General features: G+C 49.3%; 1 protein-coding gene and 1 long non-coding RNA gene across 3 annotated transcripts in view; one reads left to right on the top strand and one right to left on the bottom strand.

Annotated features, from left to right (window-relative positions):
- Window positions 1-9,855, bottom strand: part of HNF1A (HNF1 homeobox A) — a 23,751-nt gene extending 13,896 nt beyond the window's left edge. The window contains exon 1 of one of the 2 annotated variants that reach the window (XM_054442722.2): window positions 9,304-9,855. In XM_054442722.2, coding sequence (XP_054298697.1) covers window positions 9,304-9,629 — 326 coding nt within the window. In that variant the 5' untranslated portion in view covers window positions 9,630-9,855. The remainder of the gene's footprint in view (window positions 1-9,303) is intronic. The other variant, XM_054442721.2, reaches the window with a different exon arrangement.
- Window positions 7,487-24,334, top strand: LOC129009568 (uncharacterized). The gene is made up of 3 exons (XR_008492804.2): window positions 7,487-7,764; window positions 13,774-13,904; window positions 18,019-24,334. It is a non-coding gene; the product is annotated as an uncharacterized LOC129009568 (long non-coding RNA).

The following is a 24,334-nucleotide window of genomic DNA, read 5'->3' as shown; positions in this document are numbered from 1 at the left end:
GGGTCCTGGGTGCTGGAACCTTGTCAGCCCTGAGGGTGGGGACTGTGCATGAAAGCAGTTATGGAGCCCAGGGGCCTACACATGGACTCAGGGACAGTGAGGTATGGTCATTTATGCCAGGACACAGGGACACAGACACATGGTCATGAGGACAGAGACTTGTAGACGCACACACATGACAAACGTGGACACAGGCCTATGGACACAGACACTGGAACAGATAAAGGTTTAGAAACATGGATACACAGACACACAACACAGATGAAGATATGTAGATGGATGGATGGGTGAATGGATGAATGGATGGATGGGTGAATGGATGGATGGGTGGATGGGTGGATGAATTGGTGGATAGATGGATGGACTGGTGGATGGATGGTAGGGTAGAGTAGATGGACAGATAGATGGGTGGATGGATGATGGATGGATGGATGGTTGGATGAATGGATGGATGGATTGGTGGGTGGGTGGGTAGATGGATGATGGATGGATGGACGAAAGAGACCTGCTGGAAAAAGGAAAGCATTAAATCTGAAAACAAGGAAAGAAATATGGATTCTCCAATTTTACACCCACTCCAGCCTGGGTGACAGAACAAGACCCTGTCTCAAAAAAAGAAAAGAAAAAAAGTGCATTTACTGCCAGTGATTAGGGCACAAACAGGTATATATATCTATATATATCTATAGATCTATAGATATATATAGATATATAGATATAGATATATAGATACCAACTTTGTGATTTTTTGCCCTAAAGGCTGTCTTAGAACTGAATCCTTTCAGGTGGATGGGACTCTGCTTATCCTGTGACCTTGGGCAAGGGATAAAATGATGCAAATTCTGTGGGCCTCAGTGGCTTCTCTCTCTCTCTGTCTGTGTATATATATATTTTTAAAAAACGCTTCTTGAAAATCTGCACCCTTGGCTGTGGTTAGGCCAGTTTCCCCGCAGCACCAGAACAGGCGGCTGGTTTTTCTTTTCTTCTTCTTTTTTTTTTTTTTTTTTTTTTTGAGACGGAGTCTCGCTCTGTCGCCCAGACTCTAGTGCAGTGGCGCGATCTCGGCTCACTGCAAGCTCCGCCTCCTGGGTTCATGCCATTCTCTTGCCTCAGCCTCCCGAGTAGCTGGGACTACAGGCACCCGCCACCAAGCCCGGCTAATTTTTTTGTATTTTTAGTAGAGACGGGGTTTCACCGTGTTAGCCAGGATGGTCTCGATCTCCTGATCTTGTGATCTGCCTGCCTTGGCCTCCCAAAGTGCTAGGATTACAGGAGTGAGCCACCGCGCCCGGCCACGGCTGGTATTTCAACAGAGTCCCAGGTGACAGGGTTGACATTCAGAGGCCTCATAGTACCAAAAATGCATGTGAACACTGGAATCCTACTCTGTGGGTTGAGATTCTCCCACCAGAGAGACTCAAGGGACCCGATGCCACCTGTGAGTCATGTCTCTGCTCACTGTGGGTCTCCCTGTGGGGGAACAGAAGGGATCAGATGCCTGAGCCATATAAATTTTCTGTCCTCCTCTCTTGCTCTGTCTCAATCCCCACCTCTTTCTCCCTCTCCTGAACTTATATTACCAATATGTCACAGATAGGCTGGGTGCAGTGACTCACACCTGTAATCCCAGCACTTTGGGAGGCCAAGGTGGGTGGGTCTTTTGAGGTTAGGAGTTCGAGACCAGCCTGGCCAACATGGAGAAAACCATCTCTACAAAAATAAAAAATAAGTCAGGTATTGTGGCAGGTGCCTGTAATCCCGGCTACTCGGGAGGCTGAGGCAGGGGAATTGCTTGAACCTGGGAGGCAGAGGTTGCAGTGAGCCAAGATCACGCCACTGCATTCCAGCCTGGGCAACAGAGCAAGACTCCATCTCAAAAAACAAACAAAAAAAGTTACAGATAAATACAGCTCAATACAGCAGCACTGAAACAGGCAGACTGGGATTTGAACTTGGGTCTGCGTGATTCCAAAGCCTGTGCTCTCCCCTGCCTCACTGAGCAATTCACTTCTAGAATTTGTGGCTTCTAATATTGGCACAGGTGACAAATGGCACAAGTAGAAGGCAATTCCTTGCCACGCTGCTTGCCATAGCAAAAGATTGGAAGCCACCAAGGAGCCCAGCAAAAGGCTACTGATTAACTAAATGGAGATGCATCTGTTCAATGCAACCACTGAAAAAACCCCGCTGAGGAAGCTCTGTGTGCCCAGATGGAGCGGAGTTTATCTGGTGTGTCTGCTGTGCTGCTATTTATGAATAATTTGAAGTGAGGTAAAAGAGGATTTCTACATATTTATGCACATGTAAAATACCGGAGGGCACGCAAGGAACTGGGGACTCTGGTTCCTTCCAGAGGAGAATGGGGTGCTGGGGATGGGAGTGAGAAGGACAGTTTTCTCTGTTGTCCTTGTGTACTTTGTAAATTACGTAATATATAATATACTATATATGCATACATGATATTTATTTTTATTTTTATTTAGTTTTTTTTTTGAGACAAAGCCTTGCTCCGATTCCCAGGTTCAAGCGATTCTCCTGCCTCAGCCTCCCGAGTAGCTGGGATTACAGGTGCGCGCTACCACACCCAGCTAATTTTTACATTTTTAGTACAGACAGGGTTTCACCATGTTGGCCAGGCTGGTCTCAAACTCCTGACTTCAGGTGATCCATCCGCCTTGGCCTCCCAAAGTGCTGAGATTACAGGTGTGAGCCACCGTGCCCAGCCAATATTTATTTTTATTTATTTATTTTTCTTTTTAGAGGCTACTTGCTCTGTCTCCCAGGCTAGAGCACAGTGGCGTGATCATAGCTCACTGTAGCCTCAAACTCCTGGGCTCAATTGGTCCTCCCACCTCAGACTCCCAAGTACTTGGGACCACAGGCACATGCCAACATGCCCAGCTAATTTTTGTACTTTTTTTTCTTTTTTTCTTTTTCTTTTTTTTTCTTTTGGTAGAGACAGGGTCTTGGTATGTTGGCCATGCTGGTCTCAAACTCCTGGGCTCAAGCGATCCTCCCACTTTGGCATATATAATATTTAAAACTGAATTGTAAACCGGGTATGGTGGCTCATGCTGGTAATCCCAGCTCTTTGAAAGGCCGAGGTGGGAGGATCACTTGAGCCCTGCAGTTCAAGACCAGCCTGGACAACATAGTGAGACTCTGTCTGTATTAAAAAAATAATAAATTAGCCAGGCATGGTGGTGCACACCTGTAGTCCCAGCTTCTCAGGAGGCTAAGGTGGGAGGATTCCTTGAGCCCAGGAGTTTGAGACCAGCCTGGACAACATAGTGGGACTCTGTTTCTACAAAAAATAGAAAAATTAGCCAGGTGTGGTAGCACAAGCCTGTCGTCCCAGCTACTGAGAAGGCTGAGACAAGAGGATCTCTTGAGCCTGAGAGGTTGGGGCTGCAATGAGCTGTGATGGCACCACTGCACTCCAGCCTTGGCGACAGAGTAAAATGCTGTCTCAAAAAAAAAAAAAAAAAATCTGAGAACTCATGTTTCTTGAGGATTTACTGTGAGCCAGGGCACTATGCTGAGGGCTGGCCACTTACATCTTATAACCCTAGGAAGTAGACGCTGTGCCCATTTCACAGAGGAGAAAACTGAGGCTCAGAAAGGCACAGTCACTTGTGTAAGGTGATCTAGTTGGGACTCAAAAATATTTCATGTTGCCAGGACGCCCACCCTCCCCAGGCCTCTCCCCAGCTTCTCTCTCTCCCTTCTTTCCGGGGCTCCTAGGATCCTCTCTCCTTCACCTCCCTGCTTCGCTGAGTGCCAGTCAGAGCTCAGAGGGAAGGGCAGTACAAAGTCCAGCCTGGTGCTTCGGGGCAAACATGTTTATCTGATCCTAGAGCCAGGCTGCCCGATGCCTCCCCTCCCCCATCTGCAGCCATCACCCTCCTGTGCGGTGTCCTCCTGTGTCCTTCCTCCCTCCTTCCCTTCTCTCTCCCACAAAGAGAACAGGGTCAGTCTCCTCTCACCTCTTCACAGCCTCTCCTGGGTTCAAACCAAAGATTTGCCATGTGCCCCTGTCCATCTGATTCCATGTCTGTCTGTTTCTTTCTCTCTCTCTGTCTCGCTCTCTCTCTCTCATTCTCATTCTCCCATGCCAGGTCAAATTTAAGCTGAACTTGAAAATAAAACAAAGGCCAGCTACCCTGCACAAATACATGTGCAACTCTTAGAAACAGAAGACAGGCTTTTGAATGTGAAAATGGAAAGCAAACTGTTAAAGTGAGCTGATACGAATGTTCCACTTTTAAACAATTCCTAGTAGAGTTGGGCAAAAAATCCACAACAAAAAAGTGACTTTTAAATGCTAATTAGGAGACAGAGAACCAAGAGGGCATGTCTTTCCCTTTTCTGGGAGAAGCCACCTGAGCCACTTTTTTCTAGAACCTACTGAATCAATGTCTCTCTCTCTCTCCCCACCCCCTACTCACTCTCTTCTGTCTCTCTGTGTGTCTCTTACACACACACACACACACACACACACACACAGAGTCTCCAAGGGCCTGACTGTTTTTGAGGGCAGATTCTCCAACTGTCCTAGCTCAGAACTAAGAGGCCAAGGCTGGGCGTGGTGGCTCATGCTTGTAATCCCAGCACTTTGGGAGGCCAAGGCGGGTGGATCACATGAGGTCAGGAGTTAGAGACCACCCTGGCCAACATAGCGAAACCCTGTCTCTACTAAAAATACAAAAATTAGCTGGGTGTGGTGTCGTATGCCTGTGGTCCCAGTTACTCAGGAGGCTGAGGCAGGAGGATCACTTGAACCTGGGAGGCAGAGGTTGCAATGAGCCAAGATTGCACCACTGCACTCCACCCCCAGCAACAGAGTGAGACTCCATCTCAAAAAAAAAAAAAAGAAAGAAAAGAAAAGAAAAGAAAAAAGAACTAAGGGGCCAAGTCTCCAGGCATCTCCTGCTTTGACTCTAATGGGTTTGAGAGTCAAACCAACGTGGGTTCAAATCCCACCACTGCAACCTAGCCGCGCGTGCTCTTGCATGACCCACACCTGCCCTGTAACGTAGGGGAAATCCACCCCTACCTCACACTGCTACTGGGAAAATTAAATGAGCTTCAAATAGGGAGGATGAACTTAGGGTAGTGCCTGGCGCACAGTAAGTGCTGAATTTGTGGAATAATATTGTCATCATCATCATCTTAACAATGCAGCCCTGGAGACCCTTGGCCCCACACAGCAGAGCCCAGGAGAAGTGAAGACCCGCCCACATCTTCCTCCTCTCTCTCCTACCGTTTCCGGGGTCAATCGGACGTCCAAGGCTTTGAGCCTCTTGCCCTCTGGCCCCTGGGGTTTCAGGCCATGCAAGGTTGTGGTGTTCATCTCCACATCTGGAGGGGGAGCTGACTTCTCAGTGTGGGGGCTTTAGACCTGGCCTTGATTCTTTCCTTAACCTCCGTGTGCCTCAGTTTCCTCATCTGTGCAATGGGGCTAATGATATTTCAGACTTCAGAGATGGGGAGGAGGAAAAAATGAGCTTAGCGCATTTTGTAAGCCCTTTGTGAACTCCGAAGCACTGTATGGAAGTGAGTTGATGGTCAACTTGAACAGCAGCAATGACTGGGGAGGGGAAAGTGCGACCTCGAGGTTGCTGTATGGAGCGTGAGGTAGGAGGACCCAGGTCCAAGTCCTGGCCTGCCTTCAGTCGTTTGAAAGAGTTTCGTTTGGTAAGGCACTGCCTCTCTCAGCCTTAATTTGCTCATCTGTAAAATGGGATCACTAATAATAACTGCTGTATATTGCACTTACTACATGTTTACTCTACAAGTGCCATGCCATTTAACCCTGTGGACAAGGGTTATTGTCATCTGTACCCTGCAGACGAAACTGAGGCTCAGAAAAATAAAATCACCTGCTCAAGCTAGAAAGGGGCAGAACTGGGATTAGGATGCAGGCAGTCTGGCTTTTGTTGGGGACGTCAGATCCTCTATCCCCCCGTGGCTACTGTTTTCCTGAGTCTCAGTGCTCTGATGCTGCCTGATGGGCAGGATCAGAATACTTCAAGATTGGGGTTTGAAGGCCAGGGGCAGTGGCTCTGAGTGCCTGTAATCCCAGCACTTTGGGAGGCCGAGGCGGGTGGGTCACCTGAGGTCAGGAGTTTGAGACCAGCCTGGCCAACATAGTGAAACCCTATCTCTACTAAAATACAAAAAATCAGCCAGGCGTGGTGGTGCATGCCTGTAATCCCAGCTACTCGGGAGGCTGAGGCAGGAGAATGGCGTGAACCCAGGAGGCAGAGCTTGCAGTGAGCCGAGATCGCGCCATGTACTCCAGCCTGGCCAACAGAGCGAGACTCCGTCTCAAAAATAACAACAACAACAACAAAAAAGAAACAGGTTGGGGTTTGAGCTGATCAGGGAAAGAAAGGACCCGGGAGGACACCCAGGAAGGAACCCTGGGTCCCAGTTTCTCCCTTGGCCATGTCTCAGGCTGCTGGGCCCTGACCAACAGGGCAGCAGATGTCTTCAGGGCCTCAGAGAATCCCAGTCACTCATTCATTCCTGCTGTGCATCAGCCATTGGGCAGGATGTGGGTACAAGTGATAAATAAGGCAACACAGGCCTTGTCCTTGAAGAGCTTCTATTTTCATGGCAGGAGATAGAAAACAAACAAATCAGATGATCACAAGTCTTGACAGGGACCCAGAGAAAGTAAACGACAGCAGTGGAAGAGAATGACGGGGTGGGGCCCCCTTTTGGATGGAGCAATCAGGGAGCTGAAGGAGAAGGAATCGGCCATGGGAAGATCTGGAAAGAGGTTCTGAGCAGCAGGAAGAGCACGTGCAAAGGCCCTGGGTTGGGAATTGGCTTGGGGTGCTGAAGAACAGCAAAGCCAAAATCACTGCAGCAAAGGCAGCGAGGAAGAGAAAGACCTGGGAAGAGATCCAGGAATTTGGTGGGGTGGAGGGAGGGAAACGAAACCATGGCAGGGAGTTTGGATTTTATTCCTTGGCCAAGGAGGGAAACTGAGGCAGAAGGAGAGGAACAGACTTTCCCAAGGTCGCTCAGGGAGCTAAGGGGGAGATCTGAAGAAAGAGTTCAGGTTCCTGCTGTGGCCACCAACACGAGGCACCCCAGGGAGGCCTGGGACCCAGGACCCACCCCGGCTTCTTCCCAGACAATGACTTCTCCCAGGAAACAGCTTCTACTAGACATTCTGCCTCTGTAACGTCTTCCCAGCCTCAACCTCCCCGATGGCCCAGCCCTTCAATAGGGGTCCCCCGCCCCTCTCTCCCTGGCTCCTTCCCCGACCCTGACGCTGGAGGCCCCAATTTTTTCACTCAGGGCGTTTTCCGATCCCTTTTGTTACCTGAACAATAAGTAACCCAGGTAGTTAGTTATAAACTCTGCAGGAACAAGGAGCTGGTTGATAATTTATAGCAACATCTCAAATTTAAATGGAAAGTAAATAGCATGCTGTTAGCATTAAAGAAAACCCAATCGGGGCAGGCGGGAAGCACTCCAGCCTCCTTGCAAGCTTGGGGCGCCTCATTCTCTCCCGTGCCCCTTCTCCCAGCTGGGTCTGAGCCCCCACCCCCCGGCTTCTCCATTCTGCTTCTCCCAGCTTCTCTCTCCATCTCCCCCGATGGCCTCTCTGCCTCAGCTTCCAGGTCTCTGCTGGTCCCTAGGAAGCACTTTGACCTCTGCTTCCCCTTCAAATGCTGTGGATCAAGCCTCCCCAACCCCACCATCCCACCAAAGGGGGCTGCTGACCGAGAGAGCTCACTCAGCCAGGTAAGAAAGCATCCCCTGCCCCCACCCTCACCCCAAAGCCCCCAATCCCATCTGGGGCCCCGGGCAGGTCAGGCCCAGCCCCACCCCGTCGGGTTGCCTTTGCCCTGGGTCTGGGATGCCTGACTCTTTGCCCCTCCCCTGCAGCTCTGGAGTCCTTTGCCCTCCTCTTCCTGCCAAGTCAGGGGGCCCTGACTGCTCCCCTGCCCCCTGTCCAGGCCTTCGGGAGGCTCCCTGAGGCCTCTGGGAAAGCAGGAATCCCCAGCCCTCCCCCACCCCAACTGGGATCAGGACCTTGGACAGAAAAGAGATGGGCCCCTTTGGAGCATCTCTGGGGCTTGGTCTCTCTGTGACTCCCTGGTCACCCCTTGCAGGCCTCTGGTCCCCGGTCATAGCAATTGAGAACACTAAACAGAGTAGGTTTGGGGCCTCAGTTTGGTGAACTTAGTCCAGCTCCTTCCCGGCTCTAAGCCCCAGTTTCCCCATTTGTGAAGCAGAGTCACCAATAGCTTCTGCCCAGGACTCCTCACCATGAAGGGAAATTATTCCTGTGAAACCTCAGCACAGCGCCCAGGAAGTAGTGAACCTCCTCAAGCAGGCGCTGTAGGGTGGAAGTCAGGGAGCCGCTGGGGAGGGGTGGCCCCTGCAGCCCCCAGGCCATCCTTCCTTCTCCCCCACACCCCCATCCCCCACCCCCACTAGGTGGGAGGTGGGTTGGCCCAGATCTTTCCAGGCCACCATTCCTACAAGTTAATGATCACAGACCTTATCAGAGCCTTTTGCCGTTTATAAATTTATAAAACAAAAGAGAAATAATAAAGCACGTGGGTAATTAGTAACTAGGTCAGCTCTGCTGAGGAGAGGGGAGGCATCGAGCTCAGGACCCACCCAGTTCTCCAGGAGACGGGGAGTCCGCCAGCGGATGGGGATGTAGAACGGGCAGCCTCTAATGGCGCCTGCTGGTGAGGTGGGGTGCCTGTGGCCATACAGGAAAGGGGAGCAGCTCCCACCTCGAGGCTCTGCTTGCCTCAGGTAAGAAAGACCTGGGCTTCCCTGGCTAAATGCATGAGTCCCTAGGAGGCCAGGAAAGCCCCCAAACCCCAGCTTCGGGCCTTCCTCCCTGGCAGTGCTTCCTGGACCCCGGAGCCTACCCACTGAGGACTCAGTGCAGGAGTTAGGGTCTGGAGAGTATAAATGATCACAGTGGCTAAAAATTTCCACCACTCCCCAGTTCTCCAGGCATTTGAGTTGTGAACTCACCTGCTTTTTCTCCCATCTTGGACTCCCCTGGGAAATGTCCCCCCTGCCCAAGGACTGGGCTGAAGGCCTCAGTTCATGGGATTTGGGACTCTGCAGAGGAGCAGTTCAGGGGCTGGAGGCTTAAACCTCCAAGCAAGGACCCCTGGGCTCTCATGGGCCCTGTCCCCCTTCCCAGCAACTAGGCTAAAGGCTGAAGGTCATGGGGACTCAACTCAGAAGGGGGGCTCGTTAGGGGCCCCTCTAGGCTGTTCCTGGGAGTGGGGACGGGGCAGGGCTCCTTACTGCAGAAGGGTCTCCACCACGGCTTTCTGGTGGGCCGCCTCCTCAGGGCTGAGGTTCTCCAGCTCTTTGAGTATGGGTGGCGTGAAGTCTTCCCCATCGTCGTCCGTCTCGTCCTCGGAGCCCCGAGTCTCCCCCAACCCATTGGGCAGCTCAGCCAGCTCCCCTCGACCGCCGCCGCAGGACTCCCCCTTGTCCAGGGGGCCTTCTCCAGCCAGGAGGTAGGGCCCCGGCTCACCCAGTGCCTGGATCAGTGCCTCTTTGCTCAGCCCTGACTCGAGCAGGGCCGCCAGGAGCTCCGTCTGCAGCTGGCTCAGTTTAGAAACCATGGCTCGGCTGCCACAGGGCCACGCGGCCTGGGTCCACCACGCTAGCCGCCTCCCCCACCGCGTGGGTTGCGTTTGCCTGCCGGCCAGCAGACACAAACCAAACTCCTTGCACCCACTGCCCCCCCAAAACCCCACTAGCCAAGCCCTGTGGGCACCCCCAACCCCCAACCCTGGCCCCAGCGGCCCGTGAATCAGGGCCCCTGCCTGCTCTGTTTACATTGGAGCTGGGGAAATTCTCCAAGGTTCATATTTATCCGTGTGCTTAGTGAAGGGACTGAACTTTGGACTTCAGCCCTGCAAAGTGCAGGCCTCATGGCAGCGGAGAGGGACAGGGAGCTATGGCCTGCGATGGGAGTGGGCAGAGGGGAGGGTGGGGGAGGCACAGGTGAGGGGCCCTGAGCAGCTGGGATGGAAGGTGCTGGGAGCCAGGGAGGCCGTCAGGAGTGCAGCATTGGGTCCCACCCCCGAAAGAACTTGTAGGGGCATCATGCTGAGACAGGAGAGCCAAAAACGCTTGCTGCTTACGAGAGCGGCAGCAGCGGGGAGCTCTAGACAGCCGGGCTAGCTCTTCTCAAGGGCAGAGGACGCTCACGGCCATTTTGGGACCCTTCCATCCATTTTGGGACCTTTCCACCCCACTCCTGGCCTGACACCAGGCCTCCCTGTAGGAAAAAATATGTTAAGATTACCATGTGCCAAGAACAGTGCTGGCTCTGTGAGGGTGAACTCACTTCATTGCATTCTGCTACCAACTGTGAGTAGGTACAGAGATTATCCCCATTTTATAGAGGAGGAAATCGAGGCTCTGAGCGGTTAAGTAACTTGTCCAGGGTCATACAGCCAGCAAGGCACAAAACATGCAAGGTGAGACTGAGTTGAGATGAGTGTGGTAGTTGCCCCGGGTGCAAATTTATTTTTTTATTTTTTGAGCTAGGTTCTCACTTTGTCACCCAGGCTGGAGTGCTGTGGTGTGATCATGGCTTACTGCAGCCTTGACTTCCTGGGTTCAGGTGATCCTCCCGCCTCAGCCACCCAAGTACCCAAGTAGCTGGCACTACAGGCACGCACCACGACACCCAGCTGATTTTGTGTGTGTGTGTGTGTTGTGTGTGTTTTGGGTTGTGTGTGTGTGTTTTTGAGACAGAGTCTCACTCTGTCACTCAGGCTTGGAGTGCAGTGGAGCGATCTTGGCTCACTGCAACCTCCGCCTCCCAGGTTCAAGTGATTCCCCTGCCTCAGCCTCCGGAGTAGCTGGGATTACAAGCACACGCCACTATGCCTGGCTAATTTTTTTGTATTCTTCGTTGAGTTGGGGTTTCACCATGTTGGCCAGGCTGGTCTTGAACTCTTGACCTCAAGTGATTCGTCTGCCTTGGCCTCCCAAAGTGCTGGGATTACAGGTGTGAGCCACTGTGCCCGGCCTTGTGTGTGTATTTTTTGTGTAGACAGGGTTTTGCCATGCTGCCCAGGTTGGTCTCAAACTCCTGGACTCAAGCCATCCGCCCACCTCAGCCTCCCAAAGTGTTAGAATTACAGGAGTGAGCCACCATGCCTGGCAGCCCAGCTGCAAATTTTAAGGGAGTGCCAAACCCAGTCATCAAGGTAAATAATATTTTTATGCAATATATTTTAAAAATTAAAATTAATGCAAAACCCCAAAGAATTAAAAACAGATGTCTATACAAAAACTTGTGCATGAATGCTCATAGCAGCATTATTCACAAGAGCCAAAAAGTGGAAAAAACATAAATATTCATCACCTGATGAATATATAAACAAAATATGGCTTGACCATGTGATGGTATAGACATATATTTTTTTCTTTTTTTTTTTTTTGAGATGGGGTCTCGCTCTGTTGCCCAGGCTGTAGTGCAGTGGCACAATCTTGGCTCACTGCAACCTCCGCCTCCCGGGTTCAAGCAATTCTCCTGCCTGAGCCTCCCAAGTATCTGGAACTACAGGTATACACCACCACACCCAGCTAATTTTTGTATTTTTGGTAGAGATGGGGTTTTACCATGTTGGCCAGACTAGTCTCGAACTCCTGACCTTAGGTGATGCCCTCGCCTTGGCCCCCCAAAGTGCTGGGATTACAGGCATCCAGCCAATACAATGGTATATTATTTGGTCATGTAAAGGAATGGACTTCCAGTACATGCTGCAACATGCATGAGCCTTGAAAACATGACGCTAAGTGAAAAAGTGGTCACTAAAGACTACATAGTGTGTGAGTCCATTTATATGAAATGTCCAAAACAGGCAAATCCATAGAGAGAAAGTGGATTCGTGGTTGTCAGGGCCTGGGTGGGAGAAGGGAATGGGGAGTGGCTGCTCCATGGTGCCGGGTTTCTTTAGGATGATAAAAATGTTCTACAATTGATTGTGGTGATATCGGACAACTCGGTGACTGTACTAAAACCCAATGAATCGCACATTTTAAAAGGGCGAGTTTGATGGTATGTAAATCAATAAAAATATTGTTTTAGCTTTTTTGAGATATACTTACCGTACAATTCACCCATTTCATGTGTGCAATTCTGATTTTTTTTTTCATTTTTATTTATTTTTATTTTTTGAGACAGAGTTTAGCTCTGTTGCCCAAGCTAGAGTGCAATGGAATGATCTTGGCTCACTGCAACCTCTGCCTCCTGAGCTCAAATCATCCTTCTACCTCAGCCTCCCGAGTAGCTGGGACTACAGGTGTGCACCACCACACCCAGCTAATTTTTGTGTGTGTGTATGTGTGTATTTTTGGTAGAGACGGAGTTTCACCATGTTGCCCAGGCTGGTCTCAAACTCCTGGACTCAAGAGATCCTCCCACCTCAGCCCCACAAAGTGCTGGAATTACAGGTGTGAGCCACCATGCCCAGCCTCAAAAAATATTTATTAACTAATATAAAATAATCTGTGCTGAACAAAATAGCAAACTTCTAAATAAAGACAGGCCCTGTGGCCAGGCACAGTGGTTGACTCCTGTAATCCCAGTACTTTGGGAGGCTGAGGTGGGCAGATCACCTGAGGTCAGGAATTTGAGACCAGCCTGGCCAACATGATGAAACCCCATTTCTACTAAAAATTTAAAAAGTTAGCTGGGCTTGGTGATGCACGCAGGAGGCTGAGACAGGAGAATCGCTTGAACCCGGGATGTGGAGGTTGCAGTGAGCCGAGATCACACCATTGCACTCCAGCTTGGGCAATAAGAGCAAAACTCCGTCTCAAGAAAAAAAAAAAAACAAAAAAAACGAACAGGCCCTGCCCTCACCCACCAGCCACATGTGGCTACCAAGCACTTCAAAGATGGCTAATGTCACTTCTTGAAGTGATAATTTTAAAAAAATATATTGACTTAAATTTTTAAATTAAGAAAACTTAGTCCGGTGTGGTGGCTCACACCTGTAATCCCAGCACTTTTGGGAGGCCGAGGTGGGTGGATCACCTGAGGTCAGGAGTTTGAGACCAGCCTGACCAACATGGTGAAACCCCATCTCTAATAAAAATACAAAAGTTAGCCTCAGGAGGCTGAGGCCAGAGGATCGCTTGAACCTGGGAGGCGGAGGTGGCAGTGAACCAAGATCATGCCACTGCACTTCATCCTGGGTGATACAGCAAGACACCGTCTCAAAAAAAAAAAAAAAAAAAAGGACAATTTAAAAGTTAATATTTAGGCCAGGCGCGGTGGCTCACGCCTGTAATCCCAGCACTGTGGGAGGCTGAGGCAGGCGGATCACGAGGTCAGGAGATCAAGACCATCCTGGCCAACATGGTGAAACTCCGGCTCTACTAAAAATACAAAAAATTAGCCAGGCGTGGTGGCGGGCGCCTGTAGTCCCATCTGCTTGGGAGGCTGAGGCAGGAGAATGGCGTGAACCCGGGAGGCGGAGCTTGCAGTGAGCCGAGATCACGCCATTGCACTCCAGCCTGGGCGACAGAGCGAGACTCCGTCTCCAAAAAAAAAAAAAAAAAAGTTAACATTTAGAATAATTTTAAATTAGATTTAATTAAAAATTTATATATTATATATTAATATAATGTTTAGTTTAAAATAATTTGGTTTAAATTAAAATTTTATTTATAAAAATAACTTTTTATTTTAAAAATTAAAATAACTTCACCTGTTCCATTTTACTTTTTTTTTTTTTTAAGAGCCAGATTCTTATTCTGTCACCCAGGCTGGAGTGCGGTGGCATGATCATAACTCACTTCAGCCTAGAACTCCTGACTCCTGGCTTCAAGCGATCCTCCCACCTCAGCATCCCAAGTAACTGGGACTACAGGTACGCACCATCATGCCCAGCTTCATTTATATATTTGTCTTTTTTGTTTGTTTTTGGGACAGGGTCTCCTCCTGTCGTCCGGGCTGGAGTGCAGTGGCACAATCTTGGCAAACTGCAACCTATACTTCTGGGGTTCCCGTGATCCTCCCACCTCAGCCTCTCCAGTAGCTGGGACTACAAGCGCATGCCACCATGCCTGGCTAATATTTTTGTATTTTTTTGTAGAGACAAGATTTTGCCACATTGCCCAGGCTGGTCTCAAACTCCTGAGCCCAAGCCATCTGCCCACCTAGTCCTCCCAAAGTGCTGGGATTACAGGGGTGGGCCACTGCACCCTGCCTATTTATTTACTTTTCATAGAGATGGGGGTCTTGCTTTGTTGCCCAGGCTGGTCTTGAACTCCTGGGCTCAAGCAGTCCTCTCACCTCAGCCTCCCAAAATGTTGGGATTATAGGCATGAGCCATCTCACCTGGCCAGTAATGTATTTCACTCTAAGAACAACTCATGAATTAGGAACTGTTACAATCCCTCTTCTGCAGGGGAGGAAAGAGAGGCTCAGAGAGGTTAAATGACTGCTCAGAGTCCCTCAGAGCTGGGCTTTAAGTCCCCCTGAGCCAGGTGGACTGGCTGTGCAGGACAAGTTGGCAGCCCCCGCCTTAAGGAGAGTGGTACCCTCTTTCCTCCAGTGCATTTGTTTTGTTTTCATTTTTGAGACAGAGCCTCACTTTGTCATCCAGGTTGGAGTACAGTCGTGCGATCTCAGCTCACTGTAACCTCTGCCTCCTGGGTTCGAGCAATCCTCCTACCTTAGCCTCCTGAGTAGCTGGGACTACAGGCACACACCACCGTGCCCGGCTAATTTTTGTATTTTTGGTAGAGACGGGGTTTCACCACGTTGGCCAGGCTGGTCTGAAACTCCTGGCCTCAAGTGATCCGCCCACCTCGGCCTCCCAAACTGTTGGGATTATAGGTGTGAGCCACCGTGCCTGGCCAAGTGCATTTTTTTGTAAACCCCCGTGCAAGTTGCTTTGAGGTTGGGCAGCTTACTGCTGGGGACAGCATTCTCAAGTCCAGGCTAAACAGGGAAGATGCTGTGTGCTGTCCCTTTGTGGCTTCGAGGTTCTCCTGCTTACTTTCTTTGCTGCCTGCAGCCGCCTCTTGGTGACTTTCCCTTTCCAGGGAGCCAGAGGAACCAAGGATGGTGGGCCCTGACTCCTGCCCTCCGCATGTAAACTCATTAACTGCTGGGTCCTCAGGCAGATAGGTGGCTGAGCATTTGAGTCTGGGACGGCAGGTGGATTTGGTTGGAGAGGGAGTGACAGAGACTGGGGAGCAGCCTCCAGAGAGTCTACAGAGATAGGTACACAAGCAGAAATTTCCAGCCCCCAGCCTGCCTTTCCCCCACGCTCAGGGGACAAAGCTGAATTAACTCAAGGTCAGGAATGGCATTTGCATTTGCATTCTTGAGAGTCACTGTAAATAAGAGCTGTAGTCATGGTGAGTGGTTAAGGCAATGGACTAGAGAATCACTGAGAAAAAAAAGCGAACAGTGGCCGGGTGCGGTGGCTCATGCCTGTAATCCCAGCACTTTGGGAGACCGAAGTGGGTGGATCACTTGAGGTCAGGAGTTCGAGACCAGCCTGGCCAACATGGTGAAAACCCGTCTCTACTAAAAATACAAAAATTAGCCAGGCTTGTCAGTGGGCACCTATAATCCCAGCTACTCGGAAGGCTGAGGCAGGAGAATCACTTGAACCCGGGAGACAGAGGTTGCAGTGAGCTGAGATCATGACACTGTACTCCAGCCTGGGTGACAGAGAGAAACTCTGTCTCAAAAAAAAAGAAAAAAGAAAAAGAAAAAAAAAAAAAGAAACGGCCGGATACGGTAGCTCACACCTGTAATCCCAGCGCTTTGGGAAACGGAGGCAGGTGGATCACCTAAGGTCAGGAGTTCCAGATCAGCCTGGCCAACATGGTAAAACCCCATCTCTACTAAAAATACAAAAATTAGCTGGGTGTGGTGGCGCACACCTGTAGTCCCAGCTACTCAGGAGGCTGAGGCAGAAGAATAGCTTGAACCCGGGAGGCGGAGGTTGCAGTGAGCAGAGATCACACCACTGCACTCCAACCTGGGCAACAGAGTAAGAATCTGTCTCAAAAAAATCTGAAAATTAAAAATTAAAAAATGAACAGTTATGTTTAGTAAGTGCAGTAGGTAGACCAAGATAACTACTAAGTATGTCCTAACAACTTAGTAGCTGCTTGAAAAAAATAATGCACATAAATTAAACAAAAAGAAAACAATATTTTCACTCATTCTTAACTTCCTGTAAGGATGTACTAACGGGAGGTGTGTGCCTGTTGGGCTGTCCACAGCTACTCAAACCTTGAGATTAGATTGGACGCTATCACCTTCATTTCCTGTTACACAGTAAGTTTTGCATGGCACTTGCTTTTAATCATGACAACTGCCGTACACTCAGCTTCACAAAATCATGTCATTGTGGAAAGGAAGGTCCCTCCATCTAACATTCAAACTTAACTATCCTGAGCTGGCAGTTTGCAAGGTGTCCAACAGATGTCACTGTGTTTCCTTCGCAGATTCTCTAAAACAGTCTGCTGTGTCCCAGGGCATAGTAGATATTCAATAAATGGTGGCTGTGAGTTTTATGGGTGAGCAGCTGTTTGCAAGGCTAAAATTCGGGCGAGGCACAGGATTCCCCTTGGTCTTAGCAGCCAGCACAAGATGAGTGTCCCTTCAGCCAGTCTCAGAGCTCTTTGGCAATTCAACTGACCCTTGTCCTTCAGTCCATACAACGCCCCAGGGCCCACCTGCATTCAAACTCGGACTGTTCTCCTTCCCACCCCTATTATCTTTTCAACTTTATGGACAGTACATGCAATTTTCTCATTCATTTTCTCATTTAACATCTAACAGCTTCATGATATCCCCATTTTACAGCTAAGGAAACCAAGGCTTTAAGAGGATAGGGAACCTAATCGGCTAAGGCAGAGTTAGGATTTGAACCCAGATCCCCATGATGCCAGAATCTAAGCCTTGACTAAATATGTGTTACTATTACTTTTGTTGTTGTTGTTGTTGTTCTGGGTAACTCCAACCCTCTGCTCATTGGCCTTGTCACCTCAGTGCTGATTTTGCAGATGAAGAGACTAAGGTTCCAAGGTGCTAGAGCACAGTGGTTAGGAACACAGACTCTAGAGCCAGAGTGCCTGGGTTTGAGCCTTGTTCTGCCATTTACTAGCCGTATGACCTTGGGCAACTTGCTTAACTTCTCTTTGCCTCAGTCCCTCTTCTCTTGGGTTGTTAGGAGAATGAATGAGGTGATATCCACAGTGTCCAACACCCTGCAAGCGGCCAGTTGTGGTGGATCACACCTGCAATCCCAGCACTTTGGGAGGCCAAGGCAGGTGGATCATTTGAGGTCAGGAATTCGAGACCAGCCTGTCCAACATGGCGAAAACTCATTTCTACTAAAAATACAAAAATTAGCCGGGCATGGTGGCAAACAACTGTAATCCAAGCTACTAGGGAGGCTGAGGCAGAAGAATTGCTTGAACCCGGGAGACAGAGGTTGCAGTGAGCCAAGGTTGCGCCACTGCACTCCAGCCTGGGCAACAGAGTGAGACCCTGCCTCAAAAACTAAAAATAAAAAATGAACAGTGTCCAATACCTTGAAAGCATTCCGCATGACTGAACAATCACTGTTACGTGATTACCAGCATGACGACCCCACTCCTCTTGGCCAAACTGAGTTCTCTTCTTTGTAAAAACTTCTGCATATGAAGTCACCCATTCCATTTGACCCTTTAGCCCTCATCCTGGCATTCAAGGGCATGGACGACTCAACCCCACTCTCTAGCCAGCCTGACCTCTCCATTCCCTTCTCTGTCGTAGAGGCCACTCCCACCACCTGCCCTTACTCCCTGCCCGCTTTTGTCAGCCTGTACTGTGTTGAAGCTCCCAGGAGAGACAACTGCAGTCATCGCTTTCCACTGTGTTCAGTGATGTCAGTTCGGCCCAGCTGGGGGTATTCACATCATGGAAACAGACCATCAGATTTGGCGTGTGTGTGTTTTATTTTGCTTTTTCAGAGAGCCAGTTGTTAAACACTAGCCAACACCCCATTGATGCTGTTCCTTCTACCTGAAACACCTCACATTGCCGGTGAGCTCTAGAGACAAAAGGACCTGGGTCTGCATTTCCCAAAGGCAAGAATCTGGTATCACCTGCATATTATTTTCCCATATTTGAGCACCACTGCTTGTTGCATTATTTACTTAGCAGTTTTGCTCCTGTCAACTCACTTTTTTAAAACTAAACTTATTTTAAAAAGAAAAGTTTTGGCCAGGCGCGGTGACTCACGCCTGTAATCCCAGCACTTTGGGAGGCCGAGCTGGGCAGATCACCTGAGGTCGGGAGTTCGAGACCAGCCTGACCAACATGGAGAAACTCTGTCTCTACTAAAAATACAAAATTAGCTGGGCGTGGTGGCGCATGCCTGTAATCCTAGCTACTTGGGAGGCTGTGGCAGGAGAATTGCTTGAACCCAGGAGGCGGAGGTTGCGGTGAGTCGAGATGGCACCATTGTACTCCAGCCTGGGGAACAGATGTGAAACTCTGTCTCAAAAAAAAGAAAGAAAAAGAAAAGAAAAGCTTTATATAATTTTAATACACAAAAAAACAGTATCCCGGCCAGGCACAGTGGCTCATGCCTGTAATCCCAGCAATTTGGGAGGCCAGGCAGGAGGATCACTTGAGGCTAGGGGTTCAAGACCAGCCTGGCCAACATGGTGAGACCCCCGTCTCTACTAAAAATACAAAAATTAGCCAGGCATAGTGGCACGTGCCTGTAATCCCAACTACTCGGGTGGCTGAGGAACGAAAATCACCTGAATCCAGGAGGTGGAGGTTGCTGTGAGCCGAGATCGTGCCAATGCACTTCAGCCTGGGTGACGGAGTGAGACTCTGTCTCAAAAAAAGAAAAAGAAAACGAGTATCCCTTGCCATAAGTAGCAAGCAATCATTCAAACATGGAAATGAGGCATTCACACTTGTTCTTGTTTCACACTAAGGCCCTAAGCCTAAGGAGGGTTTCTCTATGTTGAAAGGAAATTAGGCAGTGTTCAGAGGGGTGTTAAAGATAGACTAGCAACTAACCGAAACTTTCTCCTCAATGTAAGTGCTTTAGAAGGGACTAAAAAGAGAATGTTCTCCCTACGTGTACCGTATCACCTACAATTACCTCGTGTACCACTATTTTCCAAATAAATGCCAGAGGCAAGAGTAAATTTCGATGCTTTAGCCTAGCACTCAAAGCCCTCCTCGATTTGAATCTTTCCAGCCTCATCTTGCACAGGCCCTCCATATCCAGGCCTCACCCACTCTATTTGCCATCTCCAGAACATACCCCTAACTGTGTCTCGCCTCTGTGCCTTTGTGCAAGCTGCTCCCTCTACCTGGAAACCTCCATTTGTCAAGCTGCTGCTGTCTTCAAGATCTTCCTGATCAGAATCTCCTGCTGTCCTCTTCTGCCACCCACAGCAACGTGAGCCTTCACTGGCTGGCCTTCCCTACTCACTGGAGCAGAGCTACCAGCGTCAGAATGCCCTGGACCAGCGGTTAGAAACACAGATTCCTGAGTCTACACTTGAAGATTTTTTTCTTTCTTTTTTTTTTTCCAATTTTTTTAATTTTAGAGATGGGGTCTCACCATGTTGCCCAGGCTGGTCTCAAGTTCCTGGGCTCAGGTCATCCTCCCACCTAGGCCTTCTAAAGTGTTAGGATTACAGGCGTGAGCCCTGAACCTTGTAACATGAACATTTATTAGTTATATCTGGAAAAAAATATAAAGTTATTTTTATTTGGGTGATACCGCCTTCAAAAAAAAACAAAACAAAAAAAGAGGCTGAGCACAGTGGTTCATGTCTGTAATCCCAGCGTTTTGGGAGGCTGAGGCAGGCGGATCACTTGAGGCCAGGAGTTCAAGATCAGCCTGGCCAACATAGTGAAACCCCACTTCTATTAAAAATACAAAAATGGGCCAGGTGCGGTGGCTCATACCTGTAATCCCAGCACTTTGGGAGGCCGAGGTGAGTGACTCACGAGGTCAAGAGATCAAGACCATCCTGGTAAACATGGAGAAACCCCATCTCTACTAAAAATACAAAAATTAGCTGGGCATGGTGGCACGTGCCTGTAGTCCCAGCTACTAGAGAAGCTGAGGCAGTGGAATCGCTTGAACCCAGGAGGCAGAGGTTGCAGTGAGCTGAGATTGTACCACTGCACTCCAGCCTGGGCGACAGAGTGAGACTCTGTCTCAAAAAAAAAAAAAAAAATTAGCCGAGCGTGGTGGCACATGCCTGTAATCCCAACTACTCGGGAGGCTGAGGCAGAAGAATTGCTTGAACCTGGGAGGCGGAGGTTTCAGTGAGCCAAGATCGCACCACTGCACTCCAGCCTGGGCAACAGAGCAAGACTCCATCTCACAAAATAAAAAGCCAAAAAAAGCTCTCGACAGTTCTGTTCCCTGCCTGAGGTGTTTGTCTCAGGATCCCGGCCTGGCTGTGGGCCACAGATGGCAAAAACCAAGGTCTGTCTATTACTGGGCATCCAGGGTTTCATAATCTCTACAACCTACATGCCTGGAACTCCACACATTGCGCATGCCCCAGAAATGCTTGCCCAACGGACCCCAATCCACAATTTCTGAATGCATTTCTCATGACTTGCTGAAGGTGTCTTGTCAGTCCAATTAGATTGTAAACTCCAGGAGTGCAGGGACAACGTTGACCTTCCTATTACTCCCCTCACTCCTGCCCAGCTCTGGTCTGGGCACACAGTGACCCTCAAGGGTAGCACAAAGACTTGAGGCAAGAAAAACACCTGTAGAAGGAAAAGGCTGGATCCCGGGAGCGCCTCTGTCTGCTTTGCTGCCACCCTCTTCTTCAACAGCAAAGGACACGCTAGTTCTATGCAGCAAAAGTTTCCAAACACGTTAGCCTAAGAATTTTGAGTCGTGCAAAAAATAAATAAATTCCCAGAGTCACAGGGTTAAAAAAAAAAAATCAGATTCCAGGGCCCCACCCTTGTTGTTCCTGAGTCAGACTCCCCAATCAAACTGCCAGAGAATCTCTTCTTTGAACAAACACTTCAGGCAACTTTCCCAGGATAAAGCAAGTTTCAGAAACTCTCACACAGCGTCTTGGGTATCTCAGATATGGCTCTCGCCCTCCAGATATTTACAAATGAAAACAAGAAATCTGGTTCCAACAAGCAAAAGCCCAGAGAGACCTCAAATACAAAGATGCAAATCAAAATTAGTAGAGAAATAAATGAGCCGAGACGTTGTACTTCGGTCGCGGGGCTGACTGAGGTCACTGCCTGCACAGCCGACTGTTGGAAGTTCTGCGGTATACCAGCTGAGTGGCCTTTAACAAGTCCCATCTCCACTCTGAGCCTCTGTTTCCACATCTGTAGAGTGAGGATATGTGGGCCTAACTCACAGGGTTGTTGTGAGAATTCAACAAGAACACATCAAGCAGCTGTGAATATAGCAAGCCGGCATTTGATTAAATGTTAATTTTCATCCTAAGAAAAATAGCTAATATTTCTGAGCACTTACTGCTGAGCCCTGGGCTAACATTTACTTGTTCCTTTAACTCCCACAACAACCCAATGAGGTAGAATCTATTATTATCCCCATTTCACAGATGAGGAAATTAAGGCACAGAAAGGTTAAAAAAAAAAAACATGCTCAGGCCAGGCGTGGTGGATCACCCCTGTAATCTCAGCACTTTGGGAGGTGGAGGCTGGAGGATCGCTTGAGGCCAGGAGTTTGAGACCAGCCTGGGCAACATAGCAAGACCCTGTCTCTATAAAAAAAAAATTTAAAGCTGAGTGCAGTGGCTCACGCCTGTAACCCCAACACTTTGAGAGGCTGAGGCAGGTGAACTCTTGAGCCCAGGAATTCAAGACCAAACTGGGCAACACAGTGAGACCCTGTCTCTTAATAAAAAAAAAATCAGCTGGGTGTGGTGGTGCGTGCCTGTGATCCCAACTACTCGGGAGGCTGAGGTGGGAGGATCACTTGAGCCCAGGAGTTTGAGGTTGCAGTGAGCTATGATTGTACCATTGCACTCCAGCCTGCACAATAGAGAAAGGTCTGTCTTTAAAAAAAAAAAAGAAAGAAAAGAAAAAAGTACCCAACATCTCCCAACCAGGAAATGGCAGAGCTGGGATTAGAGCCTAGAAAACCTATCCTGTAGCCCCAGGAGGAAATAGCCTCATGGGAGCAAAACCACCAGGTGTTTAGGACTCATGAAAATTATACATTGGCTTCTTTGGGAAAAGTGGCCTATTCAGCTGAGCAGGACCCAAAATAGCAAAAGGGCCAAGGACAGCCCGCCTGCCCTAGGTGTGGCCCCAGCTGGGATTCCTAGCCCTGCGAGTTTTCCCAGATTGGCCAACACACATCTGAACCCCTGGGATCAGGAAGTGCCAATGCCTGGGTCTTGCTAAAGCCATTTACTGTTGACAGATATCCCACCGATGGCCAAGTGCCAGCTAGTCACGGCCTCAGTGCAGGACCTCATCCCTCCCAGAAAGCCATGGCTCTGGACTCCACCCACTGAAAACAGGGCTTTTGTGGGAATACAATGGGACAACAAGAAAAACATGCTGAACCTGGTCTCCATGGGACCTGATGTGCGAGTCACGTTCATTCACATCCCTGGCTTGCAGCCTCTCCACTCACAAGTTATTGATAATTGAAAAAATAAAACAACATGCGATCGTATTTCTGGGCAGATAGAATACAAGAGCCTGGGGCACTGGTTGTTTCTGGGGAGGGGAAGGGAACCGAGAGACCCAAGAAGAGGGTGGACAAGCTAGGCACGGTGGCTCATCCCTGTAATCCCAGCACTTTGGGAGGCCAAGGCAGGCAGACACTTGAGGTCAGGAGTTCGAGATCAGCCTGGCCAACATGGTGAAACTCTCTCTCTACCAAAAACATAAAAATTAGCCAGGCATGGTGGCAGGTGCCTATAATCGCAGCCACTCAGGAGTCTGAGGCAGGAGAATCACTTGAACCTGGAGGCAGAGACTGCGGTAACCGGAGATCGTGCCATTGCGCTCCAACCTGGGCAACAGAGCGAAACTCCGTCTCAAAGAAAAAAATAAAAAGGACTATGAGTGGGAGCAGATGTAGGGAGATGCAAGGGACAGAGTGTCAGAGAGTGGGAGAAGCGTTGGGCTGGTAACTGTGAGGCGGCAATGCCTTCCCGCACGTCCACCTGTTCTGGGCTCTCTGCTAATCAAACCCAACCACCAGGCAGAGGCATGGGAGACCCCCGCGCATAGAGAGGGTGGAGACCGGAGAAGCGATGGCAGAAGAGGCCAGACCACCACCCAATAGATGTGGGTAACTATTCAAAACTCAGATCATCTGAACAGAAAAAGGTAAATGCTGTGAGCTAAAAACTTCAAGGTTCTTTGCATCAGTGCCTTTTTTTTTTTTTCCTGAAGTTATTTCAAGTTGGATTTCTACCACTTGCAACCCAAAAGAGTCTTGCCGAACAGAGACGGAAACATGTAAGATTTCATTGAAGTGGAAACCTGGCATTATAATTGCCCACTGCTTGTAAAATTCAGGCCAGCGCGGTGGCTCACGCCTGTAATCCCAACACTTCGGGAGGCCGAGGCGGGCAGATCGCCTGAGCCCAGAAGTTTAAGACCAGCGTGGCAACATTGCAAGTCCCTGTCTCCGTAAAAAATTTTGGTTTAAAGCTAAGTGCAGTGGGTCACACCTGTAATGCCAACTCTTCGGGAGTCTGAAGCAGGTTAATTGCTTGAGCCCAGGAGGTCAAGACCAAACTGGGCAACATAGTGAGAACCCATCTCTAAAAAAAGAGAAGAAAAGAAAATCAGCAGGGAGTGTTGGCACATGCCAGTGGTGCCAGCTATTCAGGAGGCCGAGGTGGAAGAATCACTTGAACCCAGGAAGGTCAAGGCTGCAGCGAGCTGTGATAGTACCACTGCACTCCAGCCTGGACAACAGAGCAAGACCCTGTCTCAAAATAAGTAAATAGGCTGGGCGAGGTGGCTCACGCCTGTAATCCTAGCACTTTGGGAGGTCGAGGCGGGCAGATCATTTGGGGTAAGGAGTTCGAGACCAGTTTGGCCAACACAGTGAAACTCCGTCTCTATTAAAAATACAAAAAAAATTAGCTGGGTGTGGTGGCACATGCCTGTAATCCCAGCTACTTGGGGAGGCTGAGGCAGGAGAATCACTTGAACCCGGGAGACAGAGATCGCGTCACTGCACTCCAGCCTGGTTGACAGTGCGAGACTCTCAAAAAAAAAAAAAATTGGCCAGGCACAGTGGCTTACGCCTGTAATCCTAGTACTTTG

The sequence above is a fragment of the Pongo pygmaeus genome, chromosome 10, assembly GCF_028885625.2.
Source record: "Pongo pygmaeus isolate AG05252 chromosome 10, NHGRI_mPonPyg2-v2.0_pri, whole genome shotgun sequence".
Classification (NCBI taxonomy): domain Eukaryota; kingdom Metazoa; phylum Chordata; class Mammalia; order Primates; family Hominidae; genus Pongo; species Pongo pygmaeus.
The sequence above is the reverse complement of the archived record's forward strand: the minus strand, read 5'-3'. Positions and strand labels throughout refer to the sequence as shown.